Below are 16,505 nucleotides of genomic sequence, written 5' to 3' on the forward strand. Positions count from 1 at the left end.
AACCAATCGACTCGGCCACGACGGACAGTCTTTCTAAAAAGCATATGTCATCATTATTGATTATGACTTAAAGGTGTGTGACTCATTAAAAAATAATTACTGGTCATCTGCCATCAGCCGGGCGCTGTGCTAGACCAGGGGACTTAATGACGAGTAAAAAGACACTTTGGTCAATAGCTCAGGTTACGTATAATCTAGTGGGGGGAGATTGAGAATGAGCAGTCACAAGAATGAATGGTATAGTGTTCAGTCCCAGCAAGTGACAGCATGTGGCCTCTGAGGAAGGGACCACCCACCAGGAGATGAAGGATCAAAAGGCAGGGACTAGCAAAGGGTAGTGGTGACGGTGGTGCAGGTGAAGAGAGCAGCATGGCCAAAGGCCCTGTGGCAGGAGGCAGAAACAGGGCTGGAAGAAGCAGCTGGAGCTCCAAGAGAAAAGGGTCACATGGCCGGAGTGATGGAAAAATCCAGACCAGGAAGAGCTTCAAAATCACCCCAGGGACTGGAGAGAGAGTGAGAGTTCTGTGGGTAAGGTGGCTTGCCTTGCACGTGGCCGGCCCAGGGTTCAATGCCTGCCAATTCATGTTTGATGGGACTCAACACCCACTGGAGCCTTGCCAAGAGTAAGAGTGATCCCTGAGCACAGAGCAAGGAGGAAGCCCTGAGCACAGGGAAAGGAGTAAACCCTGAGCACTGATCCAGGAGTAAGCCCTCAGCACAGCTGGATGTGGAAAAACATAAATAAATGAATCACCCCCAGGTAGTTTCCACTTTTTCCCAGTCGCAGAATGGGAAGTGCTTCCTGCAGGAACGGGGAAACGGGAGTGACTAGATCAGATCTGCCTTTCTGGGGCTGCCATGCTGGGAGGAGGGGAAGGAGGCCGAAAGGATGCAGAGAACACTGGCCCAGTTGCCCAGGTAACAGCTAATAGGCACTGTGGACTCGGATGGAGACTAAGGAGGAGAAGAAAAATCAAGCAAAGTGGCTGGCAGACCGGACACGAGGATGGGAGAGCGGAGACGTGAGAGATGGCGTCTGGATTTCGTGGCTGTGAGACTGGGTTGGGGCTTGAGCCATTCAGGGAGGTGGAAACCCCGGAGGAGAACTAAATTCTGACTTCCGCCTGGGGGCTGGTCCTTGGTGCTTTGGGCAGGCCAAGGGGAGGGGGCCTGAGGCAGATAATGGGATTGATGCTGAGAGGCAAGGTTGGAATTGTCTGCTAGTCTGCCTGTGAGTCATCTGCGTGTGGGTGGGAACTGGAGTCAGCGGAGACTGGTAGATCCTGTTCCTTCTGGGGTCTAGGAAGGTTGAGACATGCTAGGTGGAGTAGCCAGATGGGAAAGAGAAAGAGCAGAAAACTGGGTCGTGCTTTTATTCCTTGAGATTATGGTGAAAAGCTGCGGTCCGAAGCAGGTAACAGAGGCTTGTTTCCAATAGACTTTGACAACAAAAGCACTCATCACACACAGGCTTGGAGTCAACGCACTCAGCGGCCTTCAGGGTGGGTGTGTGAGGCCCCCTGATGTCACCAGGGTCACGGTCTTTTCCCATCTCTTCATTCTGTCACCCAGGGTGGAGACTCAGTCAAGTAGGGCTGGCTAAGATGCTAAGCTTCCTTTTTGGCATGGGGTGGGGGGAGTAACCAAGATGAAGATTCCTTGCTCTAAGAGAGAGAGGAGTTGGGGCTGGAGTGAGGAGGGCATTTGCCGTGCATGCAGCTGACCAGGGTTTGATCCCTGGCATCCCATATGGTCCCCCGAGCATTGCCAGGATGATCCCTGAGTGCAGAGCCAGGAATAACCCCCCAGAGCTTTGCTGGGTGTGACCAAAAATGAAAAACAAAGAAAAAAAGAAAAAAGAGAGAGTGGGAGAAGTGAAGTTTCTCACCACTTTTTTTTTTCTTTTTGTGTCACATCCGGTGATGCTCAGGGGTTACTCCTGGCTCTGCACTCAGGAATCACTCCTGGCGGTGCTCGGGGGACCATATGGGATGCTGGGGATTGAACCAGGGTTGGCTGCGTACAAGGCAAACGCCCTACCTGCTCCAGCCACTCTCACCACTTTTCAGCAAACCTCTCGGTAAATCTCACTGTTCTGAATTAGACATGCCCATATTTCTCAATGCATAGGGACTGGGATTACTCTTAGACTAGTTAAGGCCATCCCAACGTGTAAAGCTCCAATGAGGGCGGGATGCCTCTAGGGAAATAGGGTGTCAGCCTATAGCACCCCACACTCCAACCTAGAGGATATGCAGGCTAGGGCCTCACCTCCTGGTGAATCTGAGATGGGAAGTGGATGTAAATTACACGACCTCGGTGAACCTTTGGTGAGGCAGGGACAGATTTGTATGTTGAAAGGTCACGAAGGCAGATGGCAGTGAGGAAGGGTTGGTGGTCCAACCTGCAATCATTTTGGGTAAGGCTGCTTGGGGACAACCTTGCCGGAGGAGTCATCTTGGTGGTGGGGAGGGGGGCAGGGAGGCACACCCGGTGATGCTCAGGGCTTACTCCTGGCTCTGCCCTCAGGAATCACTTATGGTGGTGCTTGTGGGGCCTAAGGGATGCTGGGGGTCGAACCCGGGTTGGCTGCACTAAGGCAAATAACATCACTTCTGCCCCCACCATTCCCAAATACTTTAAAGCTTCATCCACTCTCATTATTAGTCTGGCTCTTGAACTCTTAACTTTGTGACCCCAATATGAGGCGCGCATGTGTGTGTGTGTGTGTGTGTGTGTGTGTGTGTGTGTGAGAGAGAGAGAGAGAGAGAGAGAGAGAGAGAGAGAGAGAGAGAGAGAGATTTATCCAAAGGAAACTTGATGTTAAGAGGTCCCTGGAGCTGAAGCTGAGTGACCTCTGGGGGCAGCTGTAGACTGGTCAAACTACAAGGTAGAAAACACAGGGGGCAAGTTCCCAGTGCCCCTCACATACACCCCACCCCCATCTTCCCCTCCCCTCCTCTCTCCCCTGCATCACAAGGTCTAGAGGCGCAAGAGAGTGGCCAAAGTCCCTTTAATATCCCTGAATTGCGTTACAAGTAATACTGCTGGAGGAGAGGAAAGGGTGGGGGTCGGGGGGTGGGCATTGAGGGAGGAGAGGGGGGAGCGCCTAGCGCTCATACAAAATATGGCCAAAAGGCGTAGCATGCATGGAAAATTATTGCTGTCGGAAGTTCCTATCTACAGGGTCAACACCCTCCGTAATTGCTTCTGCGGCCCCTCTCCCTCCCCCTCTCCCGGGGCCTCCCTCCCCTGGGGGGCCCGGGGCCAGCCGAGGTGCGCTGTGATGCGCCCGTCGGGCTCCACCCTGCTTTGTGGGTACGCGCAGAGCGGGGGAGGGCGGAGGGTCCAGGTCTCGAGGGGGTCCCCCGGAGCGGGGCGTCGAGAGCCTGGCACAGAGGCGTGTGCTTAAAGCAGAGGGGCCGGGCCCGCGGGCGCGGAGGCTGTGCCCGGTCCTGCCCGGGCATGCACTAGCGGCGGGGGAGGTAGTGTCGGCCGGCCCGCGGGAGCCCCTCTGCACGGAAGAGTTGCATAGACGTGGCCGGGAGTGAGCACGCCTCCCGGGGGGGGCGGAGCAGGCCGTGGGCCCCAGTGGGGCCCGGGGCTCATTCGGTCCCTGGTACCTGGGGTCCCTCAGACGAGGAATACGTGGGGGGAACAAACAGAGGAAGCGTCTCACTCCGGGGACCAGAGTGAGACTGCAAGAAGGCTCAGGAGGACGGGGACCTGCCCCAAGAAGCGCCCTCCTGGCGCCCCTGCCAGACCCCCGGGGAGAGTCAGCGGGATAGCACCCCCACCCCCCACCCCTGCGCGCACAGCCCTCCTCCAGCCTCCTTCCCGGAGTTCAGCTCTGAGGAGGGCGGGCCTGGCCCCTCACCTCCCTCCCGAGAAGGGGTGGGGTGCGCGAGGGAGGGCGGAGGGGCGAGGGGAGAGGGGTGACGGCCCTCCAAGGCCTTTGCTGCCCCTCCCCTCGCCTGGCTCCCTGACCTTCCCCAGTCCCGCTGGGGAAGCCAGACAGTTCCCTGGGTGAGGCCAAGAGATTAACTAGAACAATAAATAGATAAATAAATAAATACACCAATAACGGGAGAGGTCCAGCCGGACAGGGGGAAGGGCATGTGCGAGGCGCCTCCGACCTCCCTCCCCCAACCAAGTGGGGGGGTACCTGTAGTCCTGGGGGTAGGGGAAAGTGCTCAGAGAACGTGGAGAGAGGGCGTGGGGTGGGGGCGGGGCGCTGGATGCCCAGGGTAGGGCTGGCCTGGGGTGGGAGAGGGGTTCGAGTGAGCGGAGTGGGCTCTGGACTGGCCAGGCCAGGGCAGCACGGAGAACGGGGTTGCTGGAGCGGTGAGGGGCACTGGGAATTTGCCCCCGTGGACAAAGGAGAGCGCAGGCGGTGGGGGTGGAATGGCTGGATCTGTGGCGGGGTGGGGGGCGGTGTATGGTGGGGTGTGGCGGGGACTGGTGTAGACTGGGGACCCCTAGACGCATACAGCGGAGTGGAGGTCCGGGCTTGGGGGGTGGGGGTGGGGGGCTCTATCTTGCCGAGACTGGGGAAACCAAGGCAGGCGCGAACGCCAAGGGTCCGGCTGGGCCCTAGATTGGGGGCGACAATAAGAAAGATCCGGCACCCGGTCGAGGGGAAGAGCCGAGAGAGAAAGACAGAGGGGGGTGGGCGTAGGGGGGTCGTTGGCGTGTGCGGCAGAGGCTCAGGTTGTGGATGGAAGATTCCAGCTCCGGTGCCGCCCGAGTTGGGGAGCCTTGAGGGCGTGGGCTGGGGCCGGGGGTGGTCGCGATGCCAGTCTCGGGAGGGAGCCGGAAAGGACGATGCGGATCAGGGTGCGCCGGGCTGGGGAGCGGAGGAGGGTCCCCCACGAGGGACGCGGGCAGGGGGGACGCAGAGCTGGGTGGGGGGAGAGCTGGAGACGGCGCGCGGGGGCGTGGGGCGGGGAGCGCCGCCGCGTGTGCGTGGGGGGTGGGGACCCGGGGCGCGGGCACGCGGGCGGGGCAGCAGGCTCAGCTGGCGGGGCCGGCGGGGGGCGGCGGGGGCGGCTCGGCGCCCTTGACGCAGGCGGCCTCGCAGTGCTTGTGGAGGTAGGACTTGAGCGCGAAGCTCTTGTCGCACTGGCGACAGCGGTAGTGCTTGAAGGCCGAGTGCGTCTGCATGTGCGCGCGCAGGTTGGAGCGGTCGGCGAAGGCCTTGCCGCAGTGCGCGCAGCCGAAGGGCTTCTCGCCCGTGTGCGAGCGCATGTGGCCCTGCAGCAGCCAGGGCCGCGAGAAGGCCTTGCCGCACACGCCGCACTTGTGGCGCAGGTTGTGCGTGAGCACGTGCATGGCCAGCGCGGGCATGGACACGTACGCCTTGCCGCACGTCGGGCACTTGCGCGCCAGCTGGCTGTCCAGGCTGCGGTGCGTCTGCTTGTGGCGGCTCAGGTTCGACGACGTGGCGTACGTCTTGCCGCACTCGGCGCACGCGTGCCGGTGCCCGCCGCCCGCCGGGGCCCCCGTGCGCCCCGCGCGGGTCCCCCCGCCGCTCGCGGGGTCCCCCGCGCCCGCCGCGTCCCCGCCGCCGCCCGCGCCCCGCCGCCGCCGCGAGCGCCCGTCGGAGATGAAGAAGGCGTCCATGGAGTAGCTGTCGGTGACGGCCGCCTCCCCGCGGAAGTAGCGCGCCGACAGGCTGGACTGCGGGCTCTCGGGGTCGCTGTACTCCTCGGGCGCCGCCGGCGGGTAGGTGGGCTCGGCGGGCGCCAGCTCCAGGCCGGGCTTCTGGTCCGCCGCATCGTAGCTGCTGGGGGGCAGGCAGTGCGGGGCGTAGCCTGCAGGGGGCGACAGAGGCGCGGGAGGGAGGTGAGGCGGGGAAGGGCCGAGCCGGGGGACCCTTGGGGGCCGGTCGCTGACCCCCTCCCTGGCGCCCTCCAGCTCGGCCGCCCCTGGCCACGTTGACCAAAGAACGGCCGTGGGAGGCCGGAGCGATGGTGCCGCGGGCAGGGCGCTTGCCTTGCTCACCGCCGACCTGGGCTCAGGTCTCGCACCCCGCGCTCACCGGGACCGATTCCAGAGCGCACAGCCTGGAGTAAGCCCTGAGCACCGCCGGGGGGTCCCCCACCCCCAAATGGAAAGGACGGCCCCCGCACGTGGGTCAGGGGTCCCTAGCAGGCACCCCTGCGTTTGAAAGGTGCCGAGCCGCGGCCCTTCCTCCAGAGGCTGCAGTAACCCCCACCCACCCCAGGGTGCTCCTGGTTCTGTGTCTTAGCAGACTCACTCGTACAGTGCAAGCTTTTGGGTTGTTAGACCCACTCTGCTGAGGGAGAGACTGAGGCTTGTAGCGCTGAACCACTAAGTTCGCGGCTGCAAAGTGACGGAGACTGGATTCAAGCCTTGGTAGCCAGGTGCTCAAGCCCCGACTTTTTTTGGTTCTAACAATACGCAGACCGCGGGGGGGTGGTTACAGTGAGTGTGAATTTCAGCGGCTGCTTTCACTGAAGGGAACTTTGCAGCTGGCCTCTCTCCACTGAGTGGACAGCACAGAGGTGGCGCGATACCGCCCGTAAACCTTGACCGTGCTCTGGCTCGGCCTCTGCGCTTTCCGCGTGAAAGTCATTTAGCTAATTGTCACAGACCCCGCGAAGTAGGGACTATTATAACCCCCATTTTCAGCGTAAGGAAATTGAGAGGGAACACACGGTAATTGCTATATAAATGTTAGCTGTTATAATTATGCTTTTTACTTGCTGGAGAAAGTGACTTCTCTAAAGATTATTTAATTGTCTGCCTCCCCCACCAGCCTCTGCCTTTCCCGGGGCTGGATAACCCCCGTGTGCCCAGCACGGCCCCTCAGCCCCTCGGCGGAGGTGTGTGGCAAGGAGACGCTGCAGAAATCCAATCACACTCCTTCTGAGCCCAGGGCTGCGGGAGGGTTTTCCAGAGCTCCCCCGGGGTGCGGCCATGGAAAGTTCTAGCGCTTGCTCCCAGCCTGCTTTGCTTCCTCCCCCACAGACCGCTCTGGCCCCTGTGAGAATACTCCCCTCCCCACCTCGGAGTGCCCCCGCAAATCCTGTCCACCCGGGCCACGGTGATTGATGGGAGCATGGGCTAGCTGAGACTTTCCCAGGGGATCCCATAAGGGTCTCCCAAGGGGTGGGGGGTGTTCCACATCCACATTTGTCTGTCGTCCAGGTCAGCATCGTCCTCGCAGGTGCCCTGAGGACCCCAGTGCTCAGGAATTCCCATGGACATACACAAAGGTGTCGGCCCGCGGTAAAATGACCATGCTCTCCCATGGCCTTGGAGTCAGAGACTCTCTCTGAGGTTGCCCGGCTGGGGAGCAGCAAAGCCCGAGAGTTACACCTCTCATCACCCTAAGAGCTCCCCTACTCCAGCAAGGGGGAGCCCGACCAGGATCCCCCCACCCCTGCCCTGTCTCTGGTGAGGATTCCTGCTGACTCAGCCTCTTGCCTCGCCCTGCAGGTAGGGTGGCCATGGGCCAAGGTCTGTGCCCACATGCTCCCCGCTTTTTTTTGGGGGGGGGATGGGGGTCAGGGCTAAAAAGGGCTCAAAAGAGTCACACCCAGCGATGCTCAGGGGCTACTCCTGGCTCTGCACTCAGAAATGACTCCTGACAGTGCTCAGGGACCACAGGGGACGCCAGGCATCGAACCCGGGTCGGCCGTGTGCAAGGCAAATGCCCTACCTGCTATGCTATCGCTCTGGTCCCATGCTCCCAGCTTTGAGGAGGTGGGATCCCATGTTTTTCCTGTCTCTCCAGCTGCACGCGGGCCCTGTGCACAGAACTGACTGGGGACTGTGAGGTGGAGACTTGGAAGGGAAGAGTCTACACTCTGGTTCAGGGAGAGCAGTGTAGGGGGGCAGTTCAGAAGAGGGGGCTTTCCTGGTCTTTCTCTTCTACTCCCTTCCTTTTTGTCTTTGGAAGTGCCCAAGAGCCCAGTCAACAGGGAGTATGGTTTAAGACTGAGCTAATAGGGGCTGGAACTATAGCAGAGCGGGTAGGGCGTTTGCCTTGCACGCGGCTGACCCAAGTTCGATTCCCAGAAGCTCATATGGTCCCCTGAGCACTGTCAGGAGTAATTCCTGAGTGCAAAACCAGGAGTAACCCCTGTGCATCTCCAGGTATGACCCAAAAAGGAAAAAAAAAAGACTGAGTTGGGGCTGGAGCAATAGCACAGCAGGTAGGGCGTTTGCCTTGCACACGACCGACCTGGGTTTGATTCCCAGCATCCCATATGGTCCCCTGAGCACCACCGGGAGTAATTTCTGAGTGCAAAGCCAGGAGGAGTAACCCCTGTGTGTTGCTGGGTGTGACCCCCCCCCCAAAAAAAAGACTGAGCTAAGTGTAATTCTGGGCAATTCCTCACCCTGTACTTCTTCCCCTTGTAATCACCCAGATAACGAGGAACAGTCAAGAGGTAGAGCAAGGACTGGAACCAGCATACAGCACCCCTTTTTCCCATATATTGGGCATTCCTTGTTGGGAGGGGGGTTGTCCACCCTCAAATCCTAGTGCCACAGCTAGTGACCACTTGATAAATATTTGTAAAATGCGTGTTATCAGGACTGGCCAGCTCCCTGCCCTTCCCCCTACTCTGTATTCTGTTTCATCCTGAGACCACTTGCTCCCCAGACACAGATTCTAATGGGGTGGCTGTTAGCAAGAATTTCTGGTCCTTTCTTAAGCTATAGGGACAGGATGGCCTTGCCTGAGGAGTTATTAAGGACAGTTGGCCTGCTGGCTAAGAGACTGGCTTTGGGGCCAGGCTACCTGCACCGAGTTTCCGCTTTTCCTGCCTCAGCTGTGTGATCTTGAACAATCTACTTAATCTCTCTGTGCCTCTGTTTTTCCCAGTTGTAAAGTGAAGGGTAAGAGAAGCCACTCACTCAGAATTGAAGGAGACCCTGAGTAGGTAAACAGAATCGTGAACAATTGTCAGTCCTTCCAGAGCACCAGTATGTGTTCTTAAGACTCTAGAATCACAAATGCCTTCTCATTTCGGATTGGTGTCATTGTTCACATGGGGGGTATTTATGCTGTATGCCCGGGGTTGCAACAGCTTGTAAATTAGAGCCAAGACTACAGCCTAGGCTTGGGCATGGTAAAACCACAGTACATATTGGTTCTTTGCTAAAGGTTTTTGGCATTTCCCCCCCTCCCCAAATATCTTCCTACTCTCCTCTGAGTGTCTCCTCACTCCGAATATCTAATTTCTATCTATTCTTTTGGTTGTTTTGCTTTTTTGGTCACATCCGGCAATGCTCAGGGGTAACTCCTGGCTCTGTGTTCAGGGATCACTCCTGCTGGGCTCAGGGGGGACCACATGGGATGCTGGGGATCAAACTCGAGTTGGCCGCTTGCCAGGCAAATGCCCTGATGGCTGTCCTACTGCTCCAGCCCCCCTACCTCAAGTTCTGGTGAGAAAATTTTGGAGGCATCATGGGAACTCTGTCATACCTCACCCCAACTCGGCTGTCCTCCCGGGGTGCCCTCTGGTGGCGGTCTGCAGAACGGCAGCACCCTACCCTGCCACTGGGGGCGGGTTGGGCTCCTGCTTCCTTTGAGGGTCAGCTCAGACAAAGACCGCCCACCCGCCAAGGAGCGGTGCAGAAGTGCCTTCAGGACCAGAACTGTGAGGCCAGACCTGTGCCCCGCAGCTGAGGCTTTTTGGCATGGATTGAAGTAGGGGTGGGAGGGGGGCGAGCCCCCCTCCTTCGAGTTTTCCTGATCCTGTTCCATGGGGTCGGTTGTAATTGGCTTCGTGACCTCGGCTGGGCTGTGCAGGAAGACGGGACCCTTTGGGGCTTGTGTCTGAATAGAGCCCTCTGTGATGCCCATTGTTCTGGCCTCCCCCAGCCCCCTCCACCCCTACCCCGTCCTTCCTGGCTCCTCCTGGGATGCGCCACCCCCGTCCCAGCTATGTGATGTGGGCCAGTGACCTAACCTTTCTGGTGCCCCAGCTGTGGGAGGGCGCTCACAATAGCGCTGAGTGAGTTAATGCCTGTGAAGAGCTCGGCACAATGCCAGGCCCCAGGACCCTCTCGAGCGGTTATTGTCCCTTGTCCTTATGATCGTCCCCGCCTTTCCAAGTGGTGCCCTTCTCCTCGGCTCCAGAGCCAGAGAGAACACACAGAGGCTTCCCAGGCTGCTGTGTGACTTTGGGCAACTCAGCACACCTCTCTGGGCCTCCACCCTGAGAATATTCTAGGTCAACCAGTCTCAGTCTGTGCCATATCCCAGACTCACCCCTGACCAGTAATGCCCAGGATATTCTAAGGGGCCACAGAGGAAAATTGTGTAAAGGTGGAGAGGGGGACGGGGTGGGGGGCATATGGCATGAGACTACGAGGCTGACCAGCAAGGATGGGAGACTGTGTGTGTGTGTGTGTGTGTGTGTGTGTGTGTGTGTGTGAGAGAGAGAGAGAGAGAGAGAGGTCAGAGGGGGCCAGAGGGGGAAACAGGCTGAGAAGCACTGCCCTAGGTCACTGCCAGCCGTGCTGATGCTCTTTGATGGTCTAGTGGGCAGCCTGGAGGGGAGGGCTGAGCTGCCTTCACCCGGCTGGCCTGGTGAGATAGGCGTTCCTGTTTGGTTTGGCTTGGGGGGGGGGGGGGTGTCACACCCGTCCATGCTCAAGGCTCACTCCCGGTGGGGCTCAGAGGACCCTGTGGGGTGCCCAGGGCTTTGAACCCAGGGTGACTGCATTTAAGGCACATGCCCTTCCCACTGGACTCTCACTCTAGCCTCGGCTCTGGGTTTGGGTCTCGATAGAGGGAGGAAAGAGATAGACCCGGGGCTCATCCTGACGCTTGTGCTCTCGGCTGTGTGACCTTGGGAGAATCAAACAGCCTCTCTGGACTCAAATTCCCCCACCCGAAAGCTTGTGACCAGCGACACCCCTGCGGGTTTCGCTAGAAATCTTGGGGGCCAGCAGATGTGGTTCTGTTAGCTGAGAAGCGCTCTGGGCGTACCTGCTCCAAAGTACAGACTGAAGCGATTAAGGGTTTTTTTTTTTTTCCTTTTTTTAATCCTATACCCCAAGGAGTGCTGGGGAGGGAATTTTAGGAGAATCAAGGTGCTGAGTTCTCTGCGGGCACAGTGCTGTCCCCTGTGATGCAATGGGGAGTTGAGGGGGGGGGGCTCTCTCCAGCACGTCCTGTGACCGCCACTGCCCAGGCTTCTCGCTCCCTCGGAGCCCGCACCGCCCTGCCCTGCCGTGCCAGGCACTGCACCAAGCCCAGAGGCCCAAGGATGTGCCCAAGGGCACTGCAGGAGCGGTGAGGCTGGTGACCCTCCAAGGCCTCACTTGCCCCCAGACATTCAGGGGAGCATGGAGTCAGCTCCGGGTGGGGTGATTTCCCATTGCTGGGGGCGGGGCAGGGTGAGGTGGGGGGTGGAAATTTCTTCAGGCCCCCCGCCCCGGACCCCCCAACCCCAGGTGGCATGAGTCTGGTGGGATGCTGGGTTTGGGGACCTGGGCAGAAGCAGCTCTACAGAGTGTTCCTTGCAAACTTTTGCAAGTCATAATAATGAATAAAACAGCCAGATGTGTCCCGTTCCTCACGCGGTCGCCTGGGGTGCAGTGCGTGAGTGGGGCCCCTGCTCAGGGCCGTGCCATGGTCTTTCCTTCCCACGCCCTCATTCTGCAGGAGCGGAGGCCCCCAGAGGGCCCAGAGCAGGCTCAGACCCCGACTCCTGCCTCTCCGGCTCCTTTTCCCCTGTCCCTCCCAGTCTCGCGGGGTCCTTCCTCCCTCCCCGTCTTGGGGTGGGCAGCAGAGGAGCGGGGCCTGGTGGACCCGCTTTCCAGGAGGGCCAGTCCTGCCTGGGGAGGGGGTGGGGAGGGCGGGGGTCTGCAGGGGCTGCTGCCTGCTCTATTTCGAGCTCTGCCAGGGCCTGGGGCCTTGAGAAGCAGCTCCAGCCAGCTGAGCAGAGAGCCAGGTCTGTCAGCAGCAGAGCGGGATAAAAATAGTTTCTCCTGTCTGCTCACAGCGCCGGGCAAAGGGGCTGCTACCACCCCCTCCCCTCATTACGGCATCTTTGTGAGCCGTTCCCTGGGCGCTGGACCAGAAACCCACCTCCTCTGAGGGCCCTGGCAGCTGCGGCAGCTGCCCCCTGGGGAGGGGGTCCCCGGGTGCAGATGAGCTCTGTGTGTGCGTGTGTATGTGGGGGGGGGGGGAGGAAGGGGTGTCTGTAGGGCATGGGGCTGACACCCACGGGCCCAGGCCAAGGGTGAGTCTCCAAGATGGGGAGCCCCACCCTGCAATTCCCCACATTCTGTTTTTTCCTGATGGTGACCCAGTTCCTGGAGGCCTACAGGGAGGTCCGCAGCTTTGCAGGAATCAACAGGAAAGCGCTTTGGGGGCGAGGGTGGGGGGAGCGAGAGAAGCTTTGGGGTAGGGCTGGGAGGGGTCTCTCTGGGGGAGCTTGCCCAACCCCCCTCTCCTCTCCAGGCCCCCCCTTTCTCTGCTTCCCCTCTGCTTTCCCTGAAGAATCTTGTCCCAATCCCTGCTGCAGACCCAGAGAGAGGAGGGAAGTAGCTGGACCTTCTACTCTACGGATGACCAGGGCTGGGAAGGAGGTGGGCAAGAGTTGGGGGGGACTCACCGTGCCCACCCCCCTGTCCTGGGGCTTCAAAACTGGAACATGTGGGTGAAGCATCCATGAGGGAGGCCCGATGAGGTCCATCATTTATGTCCATGTCACCTTGGGGCCCCTTGAGGCCCCTCCTGACCCCCGGTCCATACCTGTTGGTTAGAGCTCTCTCCCCTCTACACAGCTGCTCCCTGAGGGGCCTTGGGGTCCTCTTGGGGTGTCTGGGTGATGTCACTAGTGCAGGGACTCTCTCCTGCTCTTCCTCAAGCCTTCAAGTCCCTTGTGACTCTAGGCTGGAGGGGGGCTCACGGGGCCCCGAGTCCTCTCTCTTACTTGGTTCCTATTAGTCCTCACTTCCACGGAATCATTCTTAGATTTGACATTTCTTGGAAATTCATAGGTCCAAACCCCACCGCTTGCTCTCATGAGAGGGGAAACTGAGGCCAGGGCTGGGAAACACTCATTCAAGGCCACTGAGAAGGCTGATGCTGAGGGTCAGGCTGACGGACTGTGCTAGCCTCGATTGGGCAGGGACATAGCCCTGGAGTAGAGATTGGACTTGGGTTTGGATTCGTTGACCGGGACCTGGGTCTATATATTGGCACCTGGGCTTGGATGTGGTTTAACCTGAATCTTGGACCAGACAAGAACCTCAGACATTGACCCTGACCTCAGCCTTCGAGCTGGTCCTGGATGGAACGTCAGACACAGGGCGTGAACCTGGGCCTCTGACCTGTCTCTGACCTGGACCAAAACCAAGATGACAGGGGAAGTGGGGCTGGAGGGGACCAAGACAGGCCGTCGTCGGGCACCTCCCCAGCCTTCTCCAGACTCCCTTGGTCATTCGGGGAGGCCTTTTCCTGCCCTGTGCTCAGGAGTACTTTCTGGGTTGGCTGGAGACTGTGGGCCAGGCTCACGGCGTGGCCGGAGCGACTCTCTGGCACCAGCAAGGAGAGGGGAAGGCGCTGCGGCATCACGTGGTCAAGGAGCCAAGCCCACAGGCGGCGGCAGGAGCGGGTTCTGTCGGCAGAGAGGGCAGAGGGGGTTAATGGAGCCGCCCAGGGCCGGCAACTGCCTTAGCCACATCGATCCTCCCTGCCGGCTCAGCGGAGGTGCGCTGAAGAGTAGCAGGACCAAGTAGGGGCAGAGGGTGGCACGTGGCTCCTGGCTGCAGCTCGGGGTCAGGGGTGAGGGCACCAAGTCCTGGGCTGGCTTGGTTGTTCCCTGCAGGAACCCACGGACCTACAGGCACCAGTGCCCGGAAGCTGGGCTCAGGGCTCGGTGCTGGAGGAGATCAGAGGCCCGGGCAGGCGCCTCGCCGAGGGCTGAGTCTGCACTCAGCCACCCATGGGAGACGAGAGGAAGGGAAGCTGCTCAGAGGCCGCCAACAGCCGTGCTGAGCACCGGGAAAGAGGCCTCAGGCTGGCAGGGGGAGGAGGAGGAGGCCCCAGGAGATCTGCTGGCTCTGGTTCAGCAGAGTGGTGGGGTGGGGGTCCCAACAGGGGGCTTCCTCTTCCCTGTCTAGGGGGTCTGTGCGGGGAACCTGGAGCCTAGGACCCACTTCCGCCTCGCCCGGCCCACAGAGGCTGAATCGGGACATGACACTGTGCGAGTGTATGTGAGTGCCCGTGAGTACGAGCGGGTGTGTGAAAGTGTATGTGAGCATGCGTTTTGTGTGTGTGTGCAGGAGTGTATGTGTAAGTTTGTGCAAAAGTGTGTGAGCATGTGTTTATGTGTGTATGCATGTGTGAGTTTGGAAGTGTGTTATGTGTGAGGGCATGTGTGAGTAAATTTCGTGAAAGTGTGTGTCTGAGTGCATGAGTGTGAGTGTGTGTGTCTGGCATGAATGAAAGCGGTGTGTGAGAGTGTGTGTAGTATGTGTGTGAGGGAACATGAGTGTGTGTGTGTGTGAGAGAGAGAGGGAGGGAGAGAGAGAGAGAGAGAGAGAGAGAGAGAGAGAGAGAGAGAGAGAGAGAGAGAGAGAGTCCTCCAGGAATTGTCCTACCTCTCCCAGGCATTCCCTGAACTGGGTTAATCTGCGGTCCTGCACCTGCCTCAGTTCTCTGCCTGTGACCCCCCTGACCTCCACATTCCGCTCTGTGCCCTCAGAGATCTCCCGCTCCATCCGCCTCCATCAGACTGGCTTGTAAGAGGATCTTTCTAATAACTGCACTATCTCCAGCCCCAGGCCCTCCCCGCCTCCTCCCTCCTCCCCTCCCTCCCTCTCCTCACCTCCCCCCTCCTCTCTTTCTCCTTGTTTACCCAGCACACTTACACACGCTGGGAGAGAAAAAACGTCGGCTCAGCAATTTTTCACACTTCCCTCAAATGCTCAGCAAGGTTATTTCCGGCAGAGTGGAGACAACGGGCCCCTAGGAGCCAGCGAGCTCTCAAAGGACCCGCACACCCCTACTCAACAGGGGCACGAGGGGGGCCGAGCCAGACCACTCCCCAGGGATGGAAGAGGCCCCCGAAATCAGGAAGGGCAGACCCTGTGTTTCTGGGCCTCTGAGGTCACCCTGGTCTCCAGCACTAACCAGATCCCGCAGAGATGGCCACGGCTGGTCAGTCGGCCGGGCACCAGCTCTCGCCACGGGGCAGCTTGCAGAGGTGGGAGCCGAGAAGGGCGGCTCTCCCCTTAGCCAGTGCTGGCGGTGAAGAGATCCCCACCCAAACCTGCCAGTGTCCACTGCTTTGGGTTGGACCCCCAACCAGGTAGCTCTGGTGCCGCCTAACCCACACTTGACCTTCACCTCACCGGAGCTGAGCTTGTCAAAGTCGGAAGGGTACTTTGTTCCTTCTACCCCAGCATCTATTCTTTCTTTCTTTCTTTCTTTCTTTCTTTCTTTCTTTCTTTCTTTCTTTCTTTCTTTCTTTCTTTCTTTCTTTTGCCTCTGGGAAGACAAGAGAAGGGAAGCGACTTGCCCAAGGTCACACAGCATGCCAGAGGTCTGTGACCCAGGTGTCCCGGAGCTGCAGGCCAAAGTGCAGGCTCTCACCACTGAGGATTTCCCTGAGATGGGGGGTAGTTGGGCCGGAACTCTGGGGCAAGAGCCAAAGGTGGTTGGGAAAGGTCATTGGCGGTCAGCCCTGACACACCCCCAGGCTATGCTCTGAGCCAGCATCTCACTTTCACTCAGAGCACCACCACCCTGCCTGGACCCCTTAAAGCATTTTGGGATTGAAGTCAAGGCAAGAGTAGCTGCCTGTTCCGAGAAACTGCACAAGGGGGCAAGCTCATCCGAGGCTCCTCCACTCGCGTTAGGATAGGCCCAGGGGCTCCTGGGCGGGGACCCAGAGCTTTGTGTCAGGCCCCCCAATGGACCTGTGTCCCAGCCTGAAGCTATTTCCGCTCCAGCTCCCTGCACACACTCCCGGACCTGGCACGGCCCCAGGTCCACTCCCAGCCCCGCCAGCCCTCAGCCAAACCCTGTCATGTTTCTGAGCTTCTGTCCTCAACCCCCGAAGCCCTTGGGGTCAGGACAAGAGGACAGTGGGTTTGGGGACACTTGGCAAAAGAAGAAGAGGCTTGGGTCCTGCTGGGGATCACGGGCTGTAACTATCCCACGTCACTCCCTAATTTCTTTGACCTTGATGAGGTCACAAAGCCCTTTACCGGACGCCCTCTTGCTACCTGGCTTGGCAGAGTGATGGAATGTGGGTGAAGTGCTCCGAGACCCCAAAGGGAGGAGCAGCGGCTCTCCAGGGCCCTGGACACCTCAGCTCCCCCCACCTCATCAGCCCTGTCTTTTCTCCTCTTTTCTTTCCTTACTCTCTCTCTCTCTCTCTCTCACACACACACACACACACACACATACACACACACTCACACACACACAACTCAAAGCGGATGCCACATGCCATGTCAGATCTCTCCCCTCAGTAGGCATGGCCCCTGCTAGGGACCTATCA

General features: G+C 59.3%; 1 protein-coding gene across 2 annotated transcripts in view; it reads right to left on the reverse strand.

Moving 5' to 3' along the window:
* Window positions 1-4,973: 4,973 nt before the first annotated feature.
* SCRT2 (scratch family transcriptional repressor 2) overlaps window positions 4,974-16,505 on the reverse strand; it is a 240,779-nt gene continuing 229,247 nt past the window's right edge. For both annotated transcript variants that reach the window (XM_056107861.1, XM_056107860.1), the window contains one exon: window positions 4,974-5,813. In XM_056107861.1, the coding sequence (XP_055963836.1) occupies window positions 5,014-5,813 (800 nt within the window). In that variant the 3' untranslated portion in view covers window positions 4,974-5,013. The remainder of the gene's footprint in view (window positions 5,814-16,505) is intronic.

This window comes from Sorex fumeus, unplaced genomic scaffold (genome assembly GCF_029834395.1).
Source record: "Sorex fumeus unplaced genomic scaffold, SorFum_2.1 ptg000178l, whole genome shotgun sequence".
In the NCBI taxonomy this organism is placed as follows: domain Eukaryota; kingdom Metazoa; phylum Chordata; class Mammalia; order Eulipotyphla; family Soricidae; genus Sorex; species Sorex fumeus.